General features: G+C 39.2%; 1 protein-coding gene across 1 annotated transcript in view; it reads left to right on the forward strand.

The window, feature by feature from the left end:
* LOC128854983 (cadherin-89D) overlaps positions 1-23031 on the forward strand; it is a 51663-nt gene that overhangs the window by 27482 nt on the left and 1150 nt on the right. Inside the window, exons 3-12 of the mRNA XM_054089516.1 lie at positions 84-539; positions 647-900; positions 971-1607; positions 1684-2007; positions 2066-2232; positions 2300-5425; positions 5494-5562; positions 13939-14193; positions 15288-15746; positions 20089-20235. Coding sequence (XP_053945491.1) covers positions 84-539; positions 647-900; positions 971-1607; positions 1684-2007; positions 2066-2232; positions 2300-5425; positions 5494-5562; positions 13939-14193; positions 15288-15746; positions 20089-20235 — 5894 coding nt within the window. The remainder of the gene's footprint in view (positions 1-83; positions 540-646; positions 901-970; positions 1608-1683; positions 2008-2065; positions 2233-2299; positions 5426-5493; positions 5563-13938; positions 14194-15287; positions 15747-20088; positions 20236-23031) is intronic.

Genomic DNA, 23031 nt, shown 5'->3' on the forward strand with positions numbered 1-23031 from the left:
GATTCACAGTAGTAGAGGTGTAGAATTGTGTAAATTAACTATAACTTCGTAGTACACAATTTATTGATGCCTATTAAATTTAGGGCAGCTACATGTCGATCACCGTTTACATCGAAGACGTCAACGACAATGCACCGGAATTCCTCAACACTCCCTATATTATCGATGTGGATGAGAATACGCCACCAGGCACAATTGTCTTCGAAGGTATACAAGCGTTCGATCGTGACAAACCAAATACACCCAACTCGGAGGTGCATTTCAGCATGTCCACAGTCCCGGAGCAGCTTTCTGCTGATGGTAGTCCATATTTTTCGCTCAAAAGTCCACATCGTCCTTTGCTCATACTAAAGAAAGATTTGGATTTCGATAATGGCATACGACTTTTCAAACTGCCGCTTTTCGCTTGGGATCGCGGTACGCCAGCCAATCAAGTGAACACGACAATCACTATTAATGTGAGGGATATTGACGATTTACCGCCAAAATTTACCGAAGGCGTCTATCGCACCAAAATTAATGAATTTTATCCAATGACGGTGAGTAGAGGGAGACTAATTCTAGAATGTTGTGCAACTAAAATGTGAACTAAATGTTTTGAGGTGCATACTTATTTATATTACCTTTAACTTTTTCACTGTTTCAGGGCATACCTATCCGCATACCACTTTACTTTTCACCTCCCATCATGGCGTTTGATCAGGACTCGCTTAACGCTACGCTGGTGTATGAAATCATTTCCGGTAACGAGCGTAAACTATTTCGCGTCAATCCTAACAATGGTATTATGTACCTACAAAAAGAAGTGGATTTGGAGGAGGAAAGTTTACCAGGCAACACTTTTGTTCTACAAGTGGAGGCGCGGCAACGTGAAAATCCGTTAAAGAAAGCCGTAGCAAGGTACGCTAAAAACGACTACTACTCTTATAATTTTATAATTTTCTGAATCTAAATATTTCCTGTTCTGCAGAATTGAAGTGGAAGTGCTCGATCTTAATGATAATGTGCCCGAATTTGAGGCTGATTTCTACAACATTTCGATTGTTGAAAATCTACCCACCGGTTTTAGTGTACTCCAGGTGAACGCCATCGATCGCGATCAAGGCGAAAATGCTGAATTTTTATACCAGCTCACTGAAGAGCCGGAAGCGGCTGATGCTTTTCGTATTGATGCCAGAACCGGTTGGATTACAGTGAACGACGACCGTTTGCTTGATCGCGAGCAACGGAAGTCACTGCATCTGATGGTGGAGGCAATTGAACGTAATCCGCCATACATAACTGACGCTAATCTGCGGAAGCCTGGGCCAAATAGAGTCAAAGTGGAAATTACGTTGCTAGATACAAATGATAATACGCCGAAATTTGAGCATGGCAATTTGTATGAATTCAAAGTACCCATTACAGCACCAGTGGGCTACCAAGTGGGACAAGTTGTGGCACTAGATCCAGATGAGGGACCCAATGGTATGTTGTTGTATGAGCTACAACGGCCAAAGGGTAGTGGCTACATACCTTTTCGATTGGATATGAAAAATGGCACAATATACGTTAATGGGCCATTGAGACGTGGACGCATGGCAGTATTCGTGGAAGCGAGCGATCAGGTGAGTTGGAGATGCCTTTAGGTTTCCAGCTGTCAACACTTTATTAAAAAATATGTATAAATGTTTTTGTATTTAGCCCACGAATCCGTCCGAGCGACGTTTTTCGCTAGCTGTTATAACGATCGAAGTATATGCTACGATCGACGATCAAGTTATTGATTTTGTCGGAGCGCCATATGAATTTTGGGTAGGTTCCAATGCGCCTCTAGGCACTTCTGTGGGTCAGGTACGCACCACGCTTATCTACGAGGGAGAAGATGAAATCATGTACGATCTATTGCACACATATTCTGAAGGTGTGCCGTTTGCGATCGAAGAGCGATCTGGCATTATAACAGTGATACGCGAGTTGTCTGAGTTTACGCGGAAAGTCTATCTCTTCGAAGCGGTGGCTAATTATGTGAGTGGTTAAAATATTGTACGCGCAAATCATTTTTGTTAATCTTGAATGTTTGCAGCTCTTTGCGAATTCTACGCAGACACTCATTATGTCGCGCAGCGCGCCTCCCGCAACCACTGTACCATCGCCGGCTGAGACGACAGATGAAGGCGTTCTTATAACTAATGTCACCATTCATGTGGTTATGAAGCCCGAGCAAAAAGTTCCCCTACGACCTGTAATAGAGTAAGTATTTCTAGTAGGAATCAAGTATTTTAACTACCTGCTACTCTACTATCGAATATTACCATAGGGAAATCAATATGAATGTCATCCACTTCCACATTGAGGAGAACCTTGTCGGTGGTATTATCGGTCAACTTCTCTACAAGAATGGCATCAACGTTCTCAATAACAATATGGGTACTTATCGCCAGCTACAGCCTACCAGCAACATAACTATGGGCAGCCGTTTTCGTAGTCGCAGCCGCAGTCGGAATTCCGTACCGGCAGCACGCGTGCGCTCACCCCGTCGTCTAGTCAGCGACTCGAATATCAAATTGCGATACATCATCGCCAATCAACAGGAGGTTGTTAACAAAATTAGCATTACCGAAGATGGCACATTACTCACACTAACCGGTCTTGATCGCGAGGACAAGGATCAATATGATCTTACCGTAATTGTTGAGTACACAACGGGCTTGGTTAGTGGCGCCGGTATATATCAGGTGACCATTGAAGTGGACGATGTCAACGATAATGCGCCCAAGTTTAACAGCTTGTCTTATGTTGGTCTGATTAACGAAAACAGCGCCAGCGGTACAGAGATCTCTGTCAGTCAGCCAATTCAAATTACCGATAGCGATTTGGGCAAGAACGCCGAGTTTCAGGTAATATTACAAGGCGACTATAGCGACCAGTTTTCCATTGACTTTCATAATGGCAGCGCTGAAGCACAGAATAGAAGTCGTCACGCTCTTCAAACGCCAGCCACTTTTAGCGTTTTCAACTTAACTGACCAGTGGAATGAGGAATTCAAATTTGTGGAGATGCAAAATATGCTCATACAATCCAACATTAAGCTGGCGAGTACTCCATATTTCCGTGTTACTTACAGTGGCAAGCGACCGCTCGATCGCGAGAAAGATCAAATTTATAAGCTCAAACTTATTGCCATCGATACGGGTGGCTTGTCGACCTATTCCCATCTAAATATTCTTGTAGCCGACGCTAACGACAACGCGCCCATTTTCGAACGTATATCTGTGTTCAAGGAGTCGAAAGTGGAGATACGTGAGTACACTACAGATATGGAAATTTATTTTGTGGACAATTCTGCTGTCCAAACGATGGACGCGATACAATCAGCCATGGTTGTACCACCTTATCATATACCTGGTTCTCCACGCCTCAGCTCGGAATTTGCCTTTAACAACAGTTTTTCCGGTGTGCGCCAGCAACGTGGCCGTCGTTCGCGTAAGCGCCTGGGTCGTGGAGCTGCGCAACTAATAATGAAGTGTCCATTATTTGCGATATATGAAAACACTCCCATTACTACTAAGGTGCTGCAGGTAATGGCAAGTGATGAAGACTATGGCAGTAACGCCGTGGTGCACTACGAGCTGACCGCCGAGCAAGTGGAGCGTCCTGTAGTAGGCACCCAATTCCCACCTCGTGTACACGGGGTGAAACATTTCGCTGTTGACAAGTTGAGTGGAGAGTTGATGGTCAATTATCCGTTGTCGGCTAATTTGGATATGTTACTAAACCTTACTGCCACGGATATCGATGGATTAAATGATATTACCTGCCTACGTTTCACTGTTGTTGATGTGAATGATCATGCGCCGGTTTTCAAAAAATCCTGGTATAGCTTCGATACCGAGGAAGGCGAATACCAGGATAGCGTGTTGGGTCAAGTATTGGCAGTGGACTTAGATTATGGTGAGAATGCAAACATTTCATATAGCCTTAGCGAAACGGATTTACCCTTCAAGATCAAAACGTTATCTGGTGTATTAATGATCACTGGGATATTGGATCGTGAAGTGCATCCCAAGTACAATTTCCAGGTTATTGCGACCGATAACGCTGAGCTCTTTTATCGCATGTCGAGCTCAGTTGACGTGGAAGTAAATGTTATTGACATCAATGACAATAAGCCCGAGTTTATCGGTTACGATGATATGGTGAATGCAGATAAGTATATCGCCGACTTGCCAGATCGCACCTTAATGTTGCCGATCTATAAAGCTTACTTAGATCGAAGCACCACAGCGGGCATGTTTGTAAAACAAGTGAATGCTATTGATAAAGACTACGTCGGTAATGGCAACGGTTTGGTGCTCTATTCCATACTGCATCAAGACATACACAACCCCATCTTCCAGATAGATTCACGCGATGGCACCATCACAACTGTGGCGAACTTTCGTAGCTATAACGATTATGAGCATCTTAATGTGACTGTAGTTGCATCCGACTTGGGTAGTCCGGCACACTCATCCACCGCTATCGTACTAATCAATCTGCAAGGACAAGCTGTTACAGAGCCCTCGGTCGATGAGGAGGATCAGCTTATTGACCAACGAAACATTACCATATTTCAACATCAGTATCACGAGGTGCAAGTTCTTGAAAACAACAATGCTCCATTAGAGCTTATAAAAATTAATCTAACTATCGGTCTAAATCCCGAAGTCTTCCGTTGGAGCCTAGTTATGGAAGGAGACGACGAACAGGATTTCGACGCCCAACCACTATTCGAATTAGATCCAAAAACCACTACGCTATTCGCTGCGAAATCTTTCGATCGGGAATTGAAAAACCGTTACCAGTTACGCTTGCGTGCCGATCGTCTTAATCGTGAGCCTCGCAACTATGCACATATTTCATATCCCGTTACAGATGAGCGTGTCGATGGTTTGGATCCGAACGAGTGTCGTATTGTTGTGAATATCCAAGATGAAAATGATAATGAGCCCCGATTTAAGTCCTCTGGCCAAGCCATCATTGCAGTAGTGCCGCGCACAGCTACTTTTGGTTACCCAGTAACGGTTGTAAAGGCGTTTGACGCGGACGAAGGGCTAAATGCTGAAATACGCTATCGTTTGCTAAATGAGCCATCACGTCTTTTTGGCATCGATGAATTAACAGGAAAAATACGTCTTGTGGGTGTTGTGCCAATAGGTGAGCGCGTCTATGGGTTCGATGTGAAAGCTACGGATCGTGGAGGCGCAGATGATGGACGTAGTAGTATTGTGAACGTTTTTGTGTATATCATCGATGAGGGGCGACAAGTGCGAATTGTAGTGGCTGGAAAACCAGTAGAAGTGGAGCGGTGCATCGACGCTCTAATGCAGGTGCTAAGTGATGCTATACAAATGGACGTACGTGTGCGATTGCTGGAGCCACATGTGGGCGGCCTGGAACCAGCGTAAGTAAAATTTTTGAATCTAGTTTTATAAAAGTTAAACAATTGCTATGTATGTGTGGTTTTCACAGCACTGACGCCTATATTTATGCAGTGGATTACCGTACGAATGCCATTTTGGAAATGGAGCAGTTGCAAGAGTAAGTATTCCTAAAATAAGTTACTTCACTGTTGATAGGGCAGGAATTATCGTAATCCGATTTAGTACAAGTATCCGCTTTATGTAAATCACACTAGTGCAGCTCTGATCTCGATTTTGGTCGCATATTGAACAGTGTGGGTTCCTTCTGAAAAAACTTCTCTTATTTTCTTGATTTTCAGCACAATTGCCATGTTAAAAAAGGCATGCAGTACAGGGCATTGTCTGACGAGTGGCTTTAAAAAATTCATTTGATGGGATGTTCTTACACTCATTCATTATTATAATATTAAGTTCCAATCCAACAATAGATGGGAAGGAAAATATTAAGAATACTACAATCGACAAATCTTTTGTTTCTGGCCTATGCTAAGTATAACTAGAGCTGACCTGGCAAATGTAATAGCATTATCCCGATCACAGGCATCGAAAAAATTTTGAACCGTTTCAAAATGCTCTTCAATTTTTCTTTCTTTCTCCACTAGTCCTTCTTTTCGTCCTCTAGATTGTCCCTTGTATTGTATATAAAACAACCTCTTTCTCAGAGGTATTGGAGACACCGAAGTCAGAATGCGGCCATGGTGAAAAGATTTTTGGAGGTGTGGCCAAGATGAGACTGTTAACCGGCTCTCAACGAATTTGAAGGAATCAGCTGATTGACTGGCGTAGCCGAGATCCTGGCAGATGTTTGTTTGCGAAAAAACTGAGACTGTGTTGATAATATACGAAAACATTACTCATGTTGCTTCGTTGCCATGTGAACAACTATCGATTGAACGATTGGGTGACTACGTATGAAATGAGTGTGCAGAATTCCAAGGATGATAGATTTACCAAGTTTGGCCCTTACCTATCTCAGTTTTTTCGTAAACAAACCGGTGTCATAACCTCGGTGACGTTCGAGAAAAAGTTGATTCCTTCAAATCCGCTGGGTGCGAATTCTTTTCATCAGGCAGAATTTACTGCCAAGTACCCAGCGACGTGATACCCGAAGTTTTTCGATCAATTTCGTTTTACGCCACAGCTGAAGGCCAAATGTACCAAACCTGGTAATCTATCATCTTTGAAGTAGATTGAGTAGACGTCAAACACACGGCGATTCTGTAAAATTCGCTGAGAACAAAGTAGGCAAGAATAATAGATTGCAAGCAAGAATGATAGCAGATAGGATAACGCCGATCAGAGAAGATGTTTGATTCTAATTTCAGAGTGATACACACAGGTTTTAACAAGCTAACTACTATTCGGATGAGCATGTGTTCGAAACCACGGGTACCAAGCACCAAATGATAGAAAAGAAGTTTTCTAAAAGCGGTCGACCTCGGCAGGGTCGCAGACTCAAAGTATAATTCTGCCATGAAAAATCTCCGTATAAAACACCATCTGCCAACTAGTATACGAGTATTCACCTGCGACATTGACCTATAACTAAGGCCAGAACTTAAGATTAAACGTACAGGTCTCGCACAAGGTTGGGTGAACTATCATATTAAGATAAGTTAAGTTACGTGATTAATGCCCGAATTCTGTAAGCGAATCTCATCTCAAGTCACTAAAATTCAGATTATAAATTAGTGACTCTTTTTGTGACTTGAGACCATTTTGCTATTCAGTAAGGGAAAGTCACAAGAATTTCACCAAATATCATGGTAAAAATAAATAGAGACAGTCAGCTGATGGCACGTATCGGCTAGAGATAGTCAAAAAGTTGAGCAAAAATTCACTTATCGATTCCATATGTAATGGAATTTTTTAAACTCATTTATCAAGCGAAATTCTTCATCAAAAACATGAAGAATATAAATATTACTAAGCTCATACAAAATAACGTTTTTAATTTCTGTTTTATAAACCTTTTACCTGAATCGGTTTATCAACAATTCAATTGAGACAAACAAAATTAATAATCGATAAATGTTGAATTGCATCTCTATATACATTCCGTTGAAATGAACGAACTGGGAATTCCGCTCAAACTTGTCAAGTGGTTTGAGATCTTGAATAAGTTCCCAGCAGAAGGATTTCGGGAATCTAAAAAACCTCCTGAAAACGTCTTCTTCCAGAAGGAATGGGTCTTCCGCGCTGCGTAAACTTGCCGGAATCCGTCTACGCCTATTTCTAAAACGCCAATAAATACACAATTATTCGTATTCTTAAGAAATTTTTACCCAAAACATATTCTTCGCTTCATTTTCGCGCTTTTTTTGCAATATATGTACATATATAAAATAACTAATTCCGCTCCCATATTTTTCGTTTTGTGAGCTGCTCAGAAGAATATCACTAATTAGTGACTTTTTTTTTGAGACTAATGACGAGAGATTGCTTACTGAATTGCAACTAGTCTCAAAATCAAATTTCACCACGAAAAGTTTCAATTAGTGACTTGAGACTGCTTACAGAATTCGGGCATAAGTCTAGACTAAATGAGCTGTAAATATATCCAGTGCGAGTATTAGCTTAATGAAATATGTTATTATAGAACTCTGGCTTTCTAGGAAAGCATGCCTTCCGACTTATCGTAAATACCGTCTGTCTACCAAAGTCGTGACCGCCATATCTTGGAAACTATTTAACCAATTCGATTCAAACAAACCGCATTGCATGGACTTATAATATTTAACCAGGTGAAACAGTTGACGGTGCACACTACCAACGACAATTGGCCGATTTGAACAGCGCTATATACCGAAAACGCCCAGAATATGCCGATCGGCGTCACAAAGTAATTTTTCTTGATGACAATGTACCGCCACATGCACCGTCACCTCGAACAAAAGCGACCCGGGAATTGGTGGAGACGCATTCATTTCATTTTCAGGGCTCATTTGAAAAAAATTCATGCATTTGACACAAAAACTACATGGTAGAGCCGTGCAACCTCTTTACAGATTCGGAGGCAGTTGAGTTATGATTTGGCGGAGCATGTTCCATTGACTGTACTCTAAACCACTCCGCATACATTGGCATTCTTACTAATCACGCATTCACATCAGCCAACAACCTTTTCACAACCATCGACAGGATTTTACTATACAACATGACAACGCACCATGTCACAAGGTGCTACACATTTTTTTAATGAAGTAAATCAAACTGTTCTACGTTGGCCACCTCAAAGTCCAGATTTAAACATTTTTGAAAATGTTTGGCCGTTTATTAAATAACAACGGACAGCCAATAATAATAGGAAAATGCATGATACACTCGAAGAAATGAAGGAAATTTGACAAGAGCTGACAATACCATTTCTACACAAATTTATTCACACCATTCCTACCAGGCTGCAGGCAGTAATCGATGCCAAAGGCAATGAAACGGAATATTAGTCCAGATTGTTACAAAATACCTGTTGGTTCACTTGTTCTTTCGGTCATGTTGATGTTATTGAGGGATTGTTTAAGATTAAAAAACTCTTCTCAATCGCATGTTGACGGCCTTTCTGTAACATTGCTTAAAAATATGTGCAACCTCTTAAACTGATTTTTAATAAATCATAGCTAACGGAATATTTATTGATGATTGGAACCTATCGCTTCAGTCACTCCAATTTACAAAAGCGGCAGTAAGAGCGATATTGCGAATTACAGACCAATTCCCAAATTATCTGCTGTATCAAAACTTATTGGATGTATTGTCAAAGGCAAGTTATATTTTAGCATAAAACGTGTGATTAGTGCTAGACAACATGGTTTTGTAGTTGCAAGATCTACTTTATCTAACTTACCAGACTTTTCTGAAGATATCCCCACAGGCTTCCACAATGGACTTCTCTAAAGTAATCGATAAAATCTCCCATACGATTTTAGTAACTAAATTGGCATGTCTCGGTTTTCATGCGACTTTCCTTGATTCGATTCGATTCTATTTAAAAAGAGGTGCGGAGCTGCAGTCTTCGATGGGATTTCTTCGAAACAGTTTATTGCCACCTCTGGTGTACCTTAGGATAGTATTTTAGAACCTTTGTTATTTGTTTTGTTTATTGATGATAACTGTTCGTGTTTTTCCTTTGCTAATTTTCTTCTCTATGCTGATTTAAAAGTTAATGCTGAAATAAAAAATTATAGTGATTCAGCTGTCCTGCAATCTAAGCTGATTAACTTATTTTCTAGTGCCTTATGAATCGTTTATTTATTAGTTTTGAAAAATTTCATTAAATCACATTTTCTTAGCTTCAAAACCTCCTTAATAACTCTCATCATATCAATTATACATATCTTGCTTTGTCTGATGTGATTAAAAATTTAGTGGTTTTCTTCTAAGCTTATTTTTATCACGCACTTAAATCATGCTATTTCCAATTCACTTGGTATGCTCGCTTTTGTATTACGTCACTCATCGCACTGACCCATATACTCTTAAGCTATTATACTCTGCGTTTCTTCGGTTGGATTACGCTGCGTTTATTTGGAGACCTTATCATGTAGTCCATATAAATCGAGTGAAGGGGGTTCAAAAAATGTTTGTGCGTTTCCCACTGTACTCACTCAATTTGTCAGACCGGAAACCATCATACGAATCTCGCTGTCGATTGATTAGTCTTTGATCTCGTTAATGGCGAAATTGACTGCCCGGCCCTTCTGGAGGGAATAAAGTTTAATGTTCCTTGCAGAAATTTTCGACATTTAAAGATTTTTTTCGTTGGCTCTAGTAGGATATTACATAATGCTAATCATCCGTAGCCGAATGGGTTGGTGCGTGACTACCATTCGGAATTCACAGAGAGAACGTAGGTTCGAATCTCGGTGAAACACCAAAATTAAGAAAACGGTTTTTCTTATAGCGGTTGCCCCTCGGCAGGCAATGGCAAACCTGCCCCTAAAAAAGCTACTCATAAAAATATCTGCCGTTCGGAGTCGGCTTGAAACTGTAGGTGCCTCCATTTGTGGAACAACATCAATAGGAGGATTTGATGATTGGATTTGAGCTTTTGTGGGGCCAAGCAGGTGTTTCAAATGCAACTAAAAAATTACTTTCTATGTAAGAAATTAAAATAATACTTCGAAAATATTTGTTATTTTACTTTCATAATTATAAATTTTGTTAAAATTCTATTTTAACTTGAATATATTTTTAGCAATTTAAGGGTTTCTTAGGTCGAGAATCTACCCTTGTTCTACTCTTTTTAATCTTAAATATTTCAAAATTTGTATTTTAGTATTGAATTCGTAACTTAAGTGTCTGTTCTGAATTTTGTTGGACATTAATGAATAAATAAATATTAAAATAACATCTTAAAATATCATTTAAGGTAGTAGTCTGGTAACTTACACGTTTTTTGAGGCCATGTTTAAGATATTTTTTGGAAGGGAGAATAAAATTCAATCGGTTTGATTTTCTGATATGTTATTGAAGTTATCAGAAGGTGTACAAAAAAAAATTTTTTGAAGTGAAAACTTCTTTAGAATCGTTGGGAGTGATTTGAGACTCGATGAAACGAAAAAGCGACACCAAAAAGAAGAAGAAAAAAGATATACGTATATATATGTATGTATAGAAAATGCTTCATTACCAGGCACACAGAAGGATGGCATAAGCAAATTTAAATTTGTGAATTTATATATGTATGTATATATGCGGATATATGTATATATGTTGTGTGTATGTACATACGGTAAAATTTCTCAAGAAATCCAGCGCGCATTCATAGGCACAGCGCACATTCATAGGCACAGCATTGCATGTACAGTAGGGCGGGTCGATTTAAAAATCGCTCATTGCTCTATGAAAATCGTATTCTAGGGATCAAAATAAGAAACTTTGCCGAAGGAACCATACCTCTAAAACGAATTCTGATGTCCCCCAATTTCAAAATATCACCATTTTTGGCCTTTACATGAAAAAATCAGCTAAATGGTTATGTTTTTTCTTTATTTTTATTTATTTATATATTAATATTATCTATTTTTTCTCTTAAGAAATTTATTTAGTCAGAACGTATGTAAATGAATGAATGTAGTTATAGAAAAGAAACTAAAAAGGTCGACCCATATTGGGGGACATCAGAAATCGTTTTAGAGGTATGGTTCCTTCGGCAAAATTTCTTATTCTGATCCCTAGAATATGATTTTCACAGAGCAATGGGCGATTTTTTTGCCTTCCCACAAATCGACCCGGCCTAATGTACAGTAACCTTGAACAGGCAGCTGCGGTTGTCGAGCATTTAGAAACATATATTTACATACATATATGGGTGCAAACATATTTACGGAGCCGCGGGCACTCGGCTTGACAAAAATTGAATATTGGCAAATAATTCTACGCGAAATATTCCAATATTGACTATTTTCGAATTGTCGAGAAAATTAGCATATGGGCGGCTCGTTTTATGAATGAAAGTACTTGCTCTTAGAACTATGAGCTCGAATTTATAAATCAATTTTTTGATGATGAGTTTTTGTTGCACAGTACAATAGTTGAAACTGTTCGGCGCCGCCGCGACTGTTCAGCGCTATGGCAACTAGGATGATGGCCGCTACGCCTGCGCCTAGTAATGCATTTTGTTCTTGTAGTCGCTAAGCATAGAATTTTAGCTTTGGACGACATACGCATTTACAGGAATAAAGTGAGTGGCCTGTGTGTGCGGTTGTATGTAGATGCATATGTGTATATTAATAAGCATTGTTTTGCTGGAAGTTCAGAACACAAATATGTATGTACGTACATAGGCTAGGCCATAGTATAGCATACATACATATGTATAAAAAATTCAAACCAAGTGTCCTACGAATGTTTGCGTGTATGTTAGTACGTCTGTGTATTATACGCGTTACGACGCTCATAATAGCAACCGGGTGTGCTGTATTGCGTCCGTATTTTTATATTCGTAAATATTTTCATTTTTAAATATTTACCGCAATTGCAGGCGGTGTTGCAATATACCACAATCAAAATGACGGTGCTCGTATTGTAACTCCACAGATAGATCTGAATGCACAGCAACTAGAATCACTGTCTGTTCAGCTCTCTAAAGTGGGAGAAATATGTGCATGCGAAACCAGATTGAGCAATGGAAAAACAGTTTTAATTGTGGCAATTTATATTTCACCGAATCAATCAATAAATAGCATCACGGAATTCATTCACGAAAATTTAATAAAGTATACACCAGAAGTATCGCGGATACTTAGAAAAGAATACGATAAAGTTCCAATGATTTTAAGTGGCGATTTTAACGTAAATTTTGCATTGAGCACAGCGGTTCCTTTAATTGATTTTCTCAATACAACATACAATTTAAAAATGTGTAACAATCGAGCTGAATCGACAACACGATCAAAAACAACAATTGACGCGGTATTTCAAAGATATGTTGACAACATCGAAACCAAAGCATTTGTATCATATTTTAGATATCATAAGCCACTCGTATCATTTGTTGAAATTGAAAACATTGAGGATGAATAACAATAAAATGAAGAAAATAAAATATGAACTTTATAGCAATATTATAATTAACCTATAATTATCCCGCTCCTAATGCTGCTTTCGCCTCATTCTCTCTCAGTTTGTTTTACGGAAGGTTTCACTTCTATCGCGTCTAACCGTTAGACTGGTATTTTTTGTTTTTTTTTTAATGTTTTGATACTATTTTTGTACACTGCAGCAAGCGGCAAAAAAAAGAGGTACAGTGGCTGGCCGGCGTGATTTCGTCACTTGTGGACATCTGAAACAGAAAAAACAAATTGCTTAAAATTATGCTTAAAATCAAATGATTTTGACAAAAAATAATTAAATGGCGGACTTCGTAAGAAAATTGCCTTTTTTTTAAGTGGAAATCGGACTAAAAAATGGAAAGTTAAGGACGAAATAAATTAAATCTACTACCCGTCAGAACTATTGATGTGTAGAAAAACATATCTAAATTTCAGCTCAATCCGTTAGATAGAAAATTTGTTTTCACGACGGCCACCCGGAAAAACGTTGTTTTGAGAAAAACGCGTTTAAAGTTTTAGCAATTGAGCCGCGCAAGTACGAGCCGCCCTCATGTATGTGCTATAATTTCGTCAATATTTCGAATTTCGGTCTAAAATTTGCACAGTATATTACCAATATATCGCACTTTCAAAATATGTAAAAAACCGAGATTCGAAATTTCCAAAATAAGTTACCAGACTACTACCTTAATTTCACAAAGAAATCACCTTTTAATGCTGTGTAAATACTTTTGACAACAGGCGGCATAAATGGAAGCGCTTGCATTAATTTGAAATATACCGTTGTTTTCTTTGAATTTGCACTAGTTATCTTTGCATACTCTGAAGGTTTCAACAATAACAACAACAACAAACAAATGCTTTCTAGTAAATAGCTGCATGTTTTTTTTTAACTATTTTCGACTGATATTGCATTCCTCTCCTTTTTCCTCTCTTCTCAGGTTACTGGCTAGTCTGCAACTAGACGCATTGCAGTTCCAACGGCAACAGCAACAGGAAGAAAGTGGCCAATACGACAGCAACAACATAATGCCACGCATTATAGAATTGGCTGAGTTTGGACAATTGGCGCGCAAAACAACGCATTCGGCGAATTTCATCAGTGGCTTGGAGATAGTGAGCATTGTATTGATTGTGTTGTGCGGCATTGGAGCGGCAATGACTGCGCTTTGCTTTTTGTGCCTACGTCAGAAACGGTAAAGAAACAATAAAAAGAAGCAATTAAAACAAATATTTTTATGAGAACTTTTACAATTATGCGCACACATACTTTTACATGCATACATATGTAGAAACATTATTACGTTATTGTAATTGGAAATACGTTAAGACTGATATGTGAGAAAAATATAATATTATTAAGCCGAATAATTTTAAAGATAGCATAGTCACCATTTAGAGATTTAGGTTAGCCATAGTCTATGCTAGTGCAAGTATTTAGTACAAAACAAAAACAAGAACACTTGGAACACATGGAATAATAAATGTGAAGTAATGGAAACGAGTTGGTTGTTTGTTTATTTTTCTATGATCCAGCGGTCAAAAGCTCGTCAGCTAATTAGCACAGAAATACCCATATAAATATTGGGGTAAGCTGTTTGCCATCAGTCAACAGGCGCTCATTAAAAATATTTATTGACTCGGGCTGGTGAGCCTTCTTTTTTGTCACATGACAACTTGTTTTTGCCACTTGCACCTGCACACAAAAATTTATAACTGTAAAACAAAATCATGCGCATAAGGAGGTTTACAACAACAACACTCAAATTGCATTGCATAGCAAGTTCAGCATTACCACTAAACGGTTCATTGGTATATTAAACCCATATATGTCGTGTTTCTTTTTAGCCATGACATTCCCAACCAACTCAGTAGCAACCTGTTATGCGCGATTTGTACAAACCTGACCAAAGCCATGTCTGAGGCCAAGTGTAGTAGAACAGCGTACAGAATTATTTAGAGGAGCAGAGTAGTGTAGGGGAAAAACTGGCATTTAAGTAGAACAAATATTTATATATGTATGCATGTATGTATGTATATTTATGTAGTAATTATATATATGCATGTATTGTATGTATGTATGCACATGCGCAGATTACGAAGCTTTCGTTTCAAGTCCTTGCGCAAATCACACACATCAATTCACATAAGTCAACAAAATCACGTACACACACATTTATTTCCCGTACTTATATTTTCTTTTATATTGCCATTAAAATACACATATAATAACAACAACAACAACCACTTTGCCGCCATTGACTTTGATCGCTGGCGTTGGCCTCATTAGCAGCACTATTTGGACGCAGCCGGAATTTCCCTCATCGGAAACCGGTCTAACTTATAGTGTCGCTCGCACAAGCCTTATGGCGGCCGGCAATTGCCGTACACATCATAGTCGCCAACGTCAATTGCAACACAAACAACAGCAAAAGAAACAAGTGCAGCTGCAGCAACAGCAACAACACCAACAAGTGCAACTATGCGGTAAGTCAGTCAAGACCACAAGTTCTTTCATTCCAGAATCGGTATGCTCATCCTCGTCCCAGACACAATCGACCGCTGTTGCTGCCTCACCAAATGGGGATCCTCAGCATTCGCAACAACAACAAAAAGATCATCAACAACAGTCTCTCCACCAACATCATCATCCGCACAATCATAATCATGCACTTCATTCGCACTTAAATCATTACGCTCTCAATGGGCATGCGCAACAACAACAAACGCAACATCAACAGCATGTCGAGTAAGTTCTACAAGTAGTTTAAAAATATCTAGGTTAAATTCTTACTAAAAAATGTTGTCCACTACATGCATTGTTACATAAATACACGCATAAATGGGTCACTCTGAAGTTGCTATGAGAGTTGTACCTTAAGTACATTGTTGCCTTCTTATAATATACAATACAAGGTGGCGCAAAATTAATGAAGCTATAGGAAGATTTATAATTTTTGCAAATGGCATCGTACGTCAATCCTCTTTGACACTTGCAAATATGACAGATGGAGTGGACAAACAAGCAATGAAGCACGTAAAGGTCAAAATAAAGATTTCCAGCACTCAAAATAAATTTTTGTTCTTTAGTAAAAAAGTTATTCAGAAATAAAATTAAGACTTCTATTTTGTTTTTGTTGTATTTAAGACTTCTACATCGATCAGATTGATAAATGATAGGTATGAACATACAAAGTTGGTTAAATTACAAATGTGTTTTCAAAACTTATGTTATTTTTATTTCAAAATTGTTTTCCTTCCTATTAAATTTTACCCTCCACTGGCTAAGCCAGCATCCGCCTGCCGATTCTTTCTTTAGTTCACCTTTTCTAAGCATTTAAAATAATTTTCAGTACAGCTTACATCCCAGATTACTCTTTTATGGCATACAGAGTTTGATTGAAAAGTAATGAGCCTTATTTTTTTTAAACAGTTTTATTAAACCTTTTGGCTTATACAACTAATGTTTTTTTAAAATAGGACCCTTGAGAGTCAATACACCGCTGGTAGCGGTCCTTCCACTGCAGGAAACATTTTTTAAACTCATCCGCCGGAATCGCGTTCAATTCGGCTGTCACAGTTTTTTGGATCGCCTCGATGGAGTCGAAATGCCTCCCCTTCAGCTTTCTTTTCAGGCGCGGGAACAAGAAGAAGTCCGAAGGGGACAGGTCTGGGCTTTAGGAAGGGTGGGGAAGCACCGGAACCCACATCTTGGACAATGCAAAGGTGCAGAGGAAGGCGGGGTGCGCCGGCGCATTGTCGTGATGAAGGGTCCAATTGTTGACGAGGTCGGGCCGTACCCGGGCGATGCGGTTTTTCATCCGAAGGAGCTCTTCTTTGTAAAATGCCGCATTTACAGTGCTTCCTGGAGGTACAAACTGTTTAGCTTTACGCAAAATTTGATCGAGTAACGTTGCTCCAACGACCGCTGCATTTTCGCCACTGCAAAATCCTAACACACTTTTAAAACAGCTTTCACGGGCGGAGCGATGTTGACTACACCGCTGTTGCCAGCGAACTGGGACCGGTTTCTAATAGAAGGGGAAGGTCCAACGATCATTTTCCCCCACCAGCCGATTCGGTTAATCGCTTGGTACACACTCCGCACGGGAAGGCTCATTACTTTTCAATCAATCCCTGTAAAGTAGGAAACACTTAGTGAGAAATCGTAAATTCCAAATTTTATCAATCAGCATTTTTTACTGTTTGTTCAAATTTCATTGCTGACTTTTATCAATTTCCATACTTTTTAGATTCGGTTAGGTTGACCTGGCTGGCTGAAAGCCATCCGGATGGAGCTAGAACGTTTCTATTTGTAGTAGACATCTTGTAATACGTTTGCGTATTTTGCGAATCTAAGTAAACTCTTAATCTCTATCCCCGAGAGGCATTCTAACTTCTCATGTTGTAAAGCTCATAAACATTTTAATCTGGTTCTAGCTAACGCAGGGCAAAAACATAGAAAGTGTTCTAGCGTTTCCCTCTCTTCCAGGTCATTGCAAAATCTGTAGCTATCGTTGTTTTTAATTCCTATCTTGTATGCGTGTGCCGCTAGCAAATTGTGTCTGTCAGCATACCTACGATAGTTCTGCTTTCTTTTCTGGACAGATCTGGTACGATACGGACATATTTATTTATCTGCACTCTGTATACAAATAATTTTCGAGGTTTTCCGAGATGAAATTTCATATGAGCTTATTGCTTTTATCGTCGCTTGGCTCTCAACGTATATATTTATTTTGGCGTTGCTTGATGTCGTTGCGAATGCTATATCCGCAGTCTTACCTACAGCAAAGACTTCTGCTTGAAAGATACTGCAGTGGTCAGGGAGCTTATGTGGCTGCCTGATGCCTAGCTCTGTGCAATGGATCCCTGCCCCTACTAAGTCTAACATTTTCGAGCCATCAGTAAATATATTAAGAGTATTTGGGTTAGGTTTCATTTCTCTTTTCCATCCCTCTTCTTCTATTGTTTGGAATTTCTTCACCAAATTGCATTTCGGAGTCATATAGTCCATCTGGACACTGTAACTCATGCCTATTGAGCTATGTCCGAATGTTTTACAGGTAAAGTCGCGCTGAGTTTTACGTCGGAATTAGATGCTAGGCATTCCGCCGCAATACCAATCGTTGACAAGTTGAGTATTCTTTCAAGCGCAGCTGTTGGAGTAGTTCTCTATGCACCTGGGGTGCAGAGTGCGCCAAGACGTTGAATACTTTCCATAGGTTTTTTATATGTCGGTTTTCTTAGCGCAGTCCACCACACCGATTACTATAGCTGAGTAGCACCAATAGATTAAGGGAGGAAATAGACTTTTTACATGCGTATAGTGTGTTACTAGCCTTTTTCTTCCTCTCTAATATATTGTACTTCCATGATAGTTTGGCCGAGCTCCTCCTCCTATTTGTGGTGTGCGTCTTGATGTTGCTCCACAAATGGAGGGACCTACAGTTTCAAGCCGACTCCGAACGACAGATATTTTTTATGAGGAGCTTTTTCATGGCAGAAATACACTCGGAGGTTTGTCATTGCCTGCAGAGGGGCAACCGCTATTAGAAAAAACGTTTTATTAATTTTGGTGTTTCACTGAAATTCTAACCTACGTTCTCTCTGAGAATTCCGAATGGTAGTCACGCACCAACCCATTCGGCTACGGCGGCCGCCTGATAGATTAGAAATTATTAGGAGGTACTTTGCGGTGTTTTTAAGAGTTAGTTCCACGTCGTTTAGCTTCGGGGGTTGCCAATAGGCGATCTTGTACCTTCTAGTAAAAAATATCATATCAGCATTTATACCTAGGTCTGCCTGTATTGCCCATTCGTGCACTGCTGCGAGTGTATTATTCGTTATGTCACTCACGGTGTTTAGGTATCTGCCTGTCGCTACTATCGCTATGTCATCTGCATATGCCACTAATTTCTTCCTTCCGTACCTTCAAATTTCTTAGTAACTCATTAACTGAGAGTAGCCAGAGAAGTGGCGATAATACACCACCTTGTGGCGTACCCTCGAATGCTACTTTAGTGAGTATAGCTTCGCTCCATTCCGCCCTTATTATTCTACAACCTAACAGATTCTTTATCCATGAATAAACAGCGGGTTCTGTATACTTTTTAACAAGTTTCAGAAAAAAGTAGGCGTACAGCAAAACTATTCTTTTTAAATAATCTTTGAAATCAAATATCTCAACAACAATAGAGTTTTGGATATCATGTAACCAAATTAATAAGAAATGACCATATGTATCTAAGTCGGCCTTCCCGGTAACAGAATTTTTCCCTATAACAGAATTTTTTTGGGTGTTTGGCCGAGCTCCTCCGCCTATTTGTAGCGTGCGTCTTGATATTTCCTACAAACGGAGTGATCTACAGTTATATGCCGTCTAGTGCCGTACAAATACACTGAGAGGTTAGCCATTGTCAGTCGAGGACCCAACGCTATTAGAAAAAAATCGTTCCTACAGCAGATTTCGAATTCGGCCCTACCGAATGGTAGTAGTTTGCTTCTGTAAAATGAAATGAGTCACCTTACGTAGTCAATCAAAGAAGTCATCCAAAGCCTTATAGCGGCATCTCGAAGCATAACACGGCCGATGATCCAAGGCATTCATTCAGTCACTGCCAATGAACGTTGGCGAGAGATCAAACCGACGACGCTGACAGCGAAGTGTGCTAACTCGCAATCGTTCCGAGCGTTGCGATTACTTTTGAGAGATCGAAAATGCTTCTGATTCGCAGCGCAACTGTCCCACTCATGATAACTCGTAGACTTAAAATTTTGAGCCACGATTGATCGCGCGAAAGAGCCTATTTCGATCGTTCACCGGCCCCTGCTTGTAAGTCGTACAATGTATTGAAAATTGTAAGGTGCTAAAAGCCCTTATTATTATTTTTTATGTCCCGTTTAATTTGGAATGCACCTTCGTAACGCCTGTGCTAGCATCTACAGAAGTATTTCTTTCAACCGCGTCTCTAACAGTTTACTTTATAAAAATCCTTCATGCAGTATACACACTCACATACGTGCATATGTATGTGCGCGCTTACATATAAAACTAAAATTCATATTCTTTTTGTTCTTTTCTTACACAGCCAACGACAACGCGAATACATCGATGTACCACTTCCCAAATCCATTGCCAAGTCAGTGGCAGCTAATCGGTGTGCAACATTTGAGAACGAACCCACGTCGCTGCCATTTGTGCTCAAATACAATTCATGCCAACCGGTCAATAATCTGTAAGTTCAAATACAAATCTTTAAAAGAAAAAAATGAAAAACGTTGATTAAAAGAAATAACAAAAATTTGAAAGCAAAAAAAAAATGTGTGGAACTACAAACAATGCATTGGAAAGGAATGTTGTTGTTCAAACACAAACTGGGTTTTACCAGAATATTTTACACATAAAAAATGCATTATATGCCACGTGCATACCTACATTCATAAATTATTTTCTATAGTGGTACATGTATTTATATGAAGGGTGCCTCTTTAAGGCCGCATATTTTAAATTTAGCGTAATCTGTTTTTGATTATTAAAATTTAGTCATGAATTAGATTTCTTTCTTTGGGGTTTTCTGAAAGTGAAATAGCCCTAGAATAATTTCTGCATTGAAAGACTCACATTGATGCTATTGGTGAACTTGAGCTGATACTGTACCACAATTTCATTGAAAAAGTTAACGAAACACAGAAAAAATCATTTATGGCAACTCTTAATTATAAGCATACAACTTTGCCTCCGCCGTAATTCGATAGTTGACCGTAGTATGTAGTAAGCGCTAGTCGAAATCGATAGATGTAAATTATTACAAAAAATGTGAGTTGTGTTGCTTAAAGATATCGAGGTTTTGTGCCGAATTCCCTTTGTTCTCGTGAAGTTTTAATTTTCGACTTTCATTCAAAGAAAGCTCAGGCCCACTGAATGGTACGAGTATTATGCAAATACTTACGGTGAGACCGTAATTAGTGAAAGCACGTGACGTAAGTTGTATGACTGCTTCAAAACCGGTGATTGTAATGGTGCACACCGGCAAAGAGGTGGAAAGCAAACAATTTTCAAATATTCACAATTGGTGGGCGCTCTCTATAAAATGAAGTGAAATCCTCACAGAGGCCGACCTCGAATGCTATTCATGCTTTTGAGCCAAGAACTGAAGGAAAAACGACCACAGTATCAAGGGAGATACGACAAAGTTGGCCTCCATCTCAATAACGCTAAGCTTCATTTTACCAAAGGTATGAGGATATACTTAGAAACACTGAAATGGGTGACCATCCGATCGTACCCTCCAGACGTTGCTCCTTCCGAATACTATTTGTGTCGATCGACATTTTCGGAATGAAGAAATCAAAACATGGATTCCCTCAAAAGTCGAGCAATTCTTTTATTGCGGAACTTGCACGCTTCTCGAAAGATTGGAAAAAGTTGTGGCGAGCAACGAGCAAGTTCTTTTAAACGTAAACCTTAAGTTGGGGGGAAAAGAAATACATTATTTTCTCTATAGATGGCTGTGGTGATGAGATCTCGTAAAGTATCTAACAAACAATTTAAATTTTATACTCGTTGTGAAGTTGATATTTCACACAAAAAATATTTGTTTGCTATTTTTTGTTTATTTCATTCAGTTGTGAGTTACAGGGTGTTAACACTGGAAGTCAACAAAATTCGGTGCATTTGAAAGTTTTGCTTTGATAAAGATTAAAGTGCAAGCCAGGCCGCTGAAATTGTGAATGTTGTTTATGGTGCCGATACTGTAAGAGCTAATTACGTGCAATTTTGGTACCGTGAATTCCGTTCAGGCATTTTTGATGTTAAGTAAAATGTTGATAATGCCAAAAATGTATATAAAATTACATAAATAATCGAAGTTGACCGGCATGTTAGTAGTCGTAGCATCGCCCAGGAGTAAAAGATCGGCTATAAAACAGTTTTAAACCTTTTGCGCAAAAATTTTACTCCAAAATAATGGACTACTTTTTCCCTACAATAACATTATTTTAATTTTATTTCTATTAACATTTTTATTTTGTAATATACAGACAAAGATTACAAGTTACAAGCATAAAGCTTAAAATCTTTGTGATATGCAGTTTATTTCAGGGTCCGGCATTCGAAGTGTAACCAATTAAAAAGGCCACAAATTTAGTTTGGAAAATTACTTTTATTAAATTCGAAGTAAAAACTGTGTGAAAATAATACAAAATTTAGAATCAATTTACTTTTGCTCGATATCACCACTTTTTGCCTGGAGACGGTCCAGAAACGAATCGCAAGCTGCCCGAATGTAATTTGCAGCTATTTTGGCCCACTCGCGGACAGTGGCTTTTTTCAGCGCCTCGAGATTGATGAATCTTTTAGTTCGGACATTGCTCTCCAAAATGGCCCAAAGAGAATAATCCATCGGCTTCGCGTCTGGTGAATTTGAGAGCCATTGTGTGGACGTTATGAAGTTCGGAATGTTGTTTTTAGCCATTCTTGGTTCACTCGAGCTTTAGGAGTCGGTGCCGAGTCCTCTTGAAACGTCCATGGTCTGCCACCCAAATGTTTGTGTGCCCACAGCTTCAAAGCAACATCCAGAATACTCTCCCGATAATATTTCACATTTACCTTAACGCCAGGCTCGATAAAAACGATTTAAGAGCGCCCATCTGTGGTTACAGCGGCCCAAACCATTACCTATGGCGGGTGCTGCCTGCTGGTGGCCGATCGATGACTCAAATTCTCGTATGAACGGTAGGTGAAATAAACTCTATCGTTTTGGGAGCTTACGAATTGTTTAATTTCAAAAATTCTCTCGACAGAAAACACAATGTTCGGAAATTGACCGCTTTTGGCCAAGCCAAGCAACGCCGTCGGTCTCTCAAGTCTGACTTGTTGCTACTTAGATGTGAGATCAAGAGCCTTTAGAGGCGACTCATTTTGAGATAATTTTTCAGTATGTGGGGGATGATACGGTGAGATATTTTTAGTTATTTCGCCATTTGATTGGCACTTCATCGGGGATTTTACTCAAGTCGCTTCTTCACTTTTT

This window comes from Anastrepha ludens, chromosome 2, assembly GCF_028408465.1.
Source record: "Anastrepha ludens isolate Willacy chromosome 2, idAnaLude1.1, whole genome shotgun sequence".
NCBI lineage: Eukaryota > Metazoa > Arthropoda > Insecta > Diptera > Tephritidae > Anastrepha > Anastrepha ludens.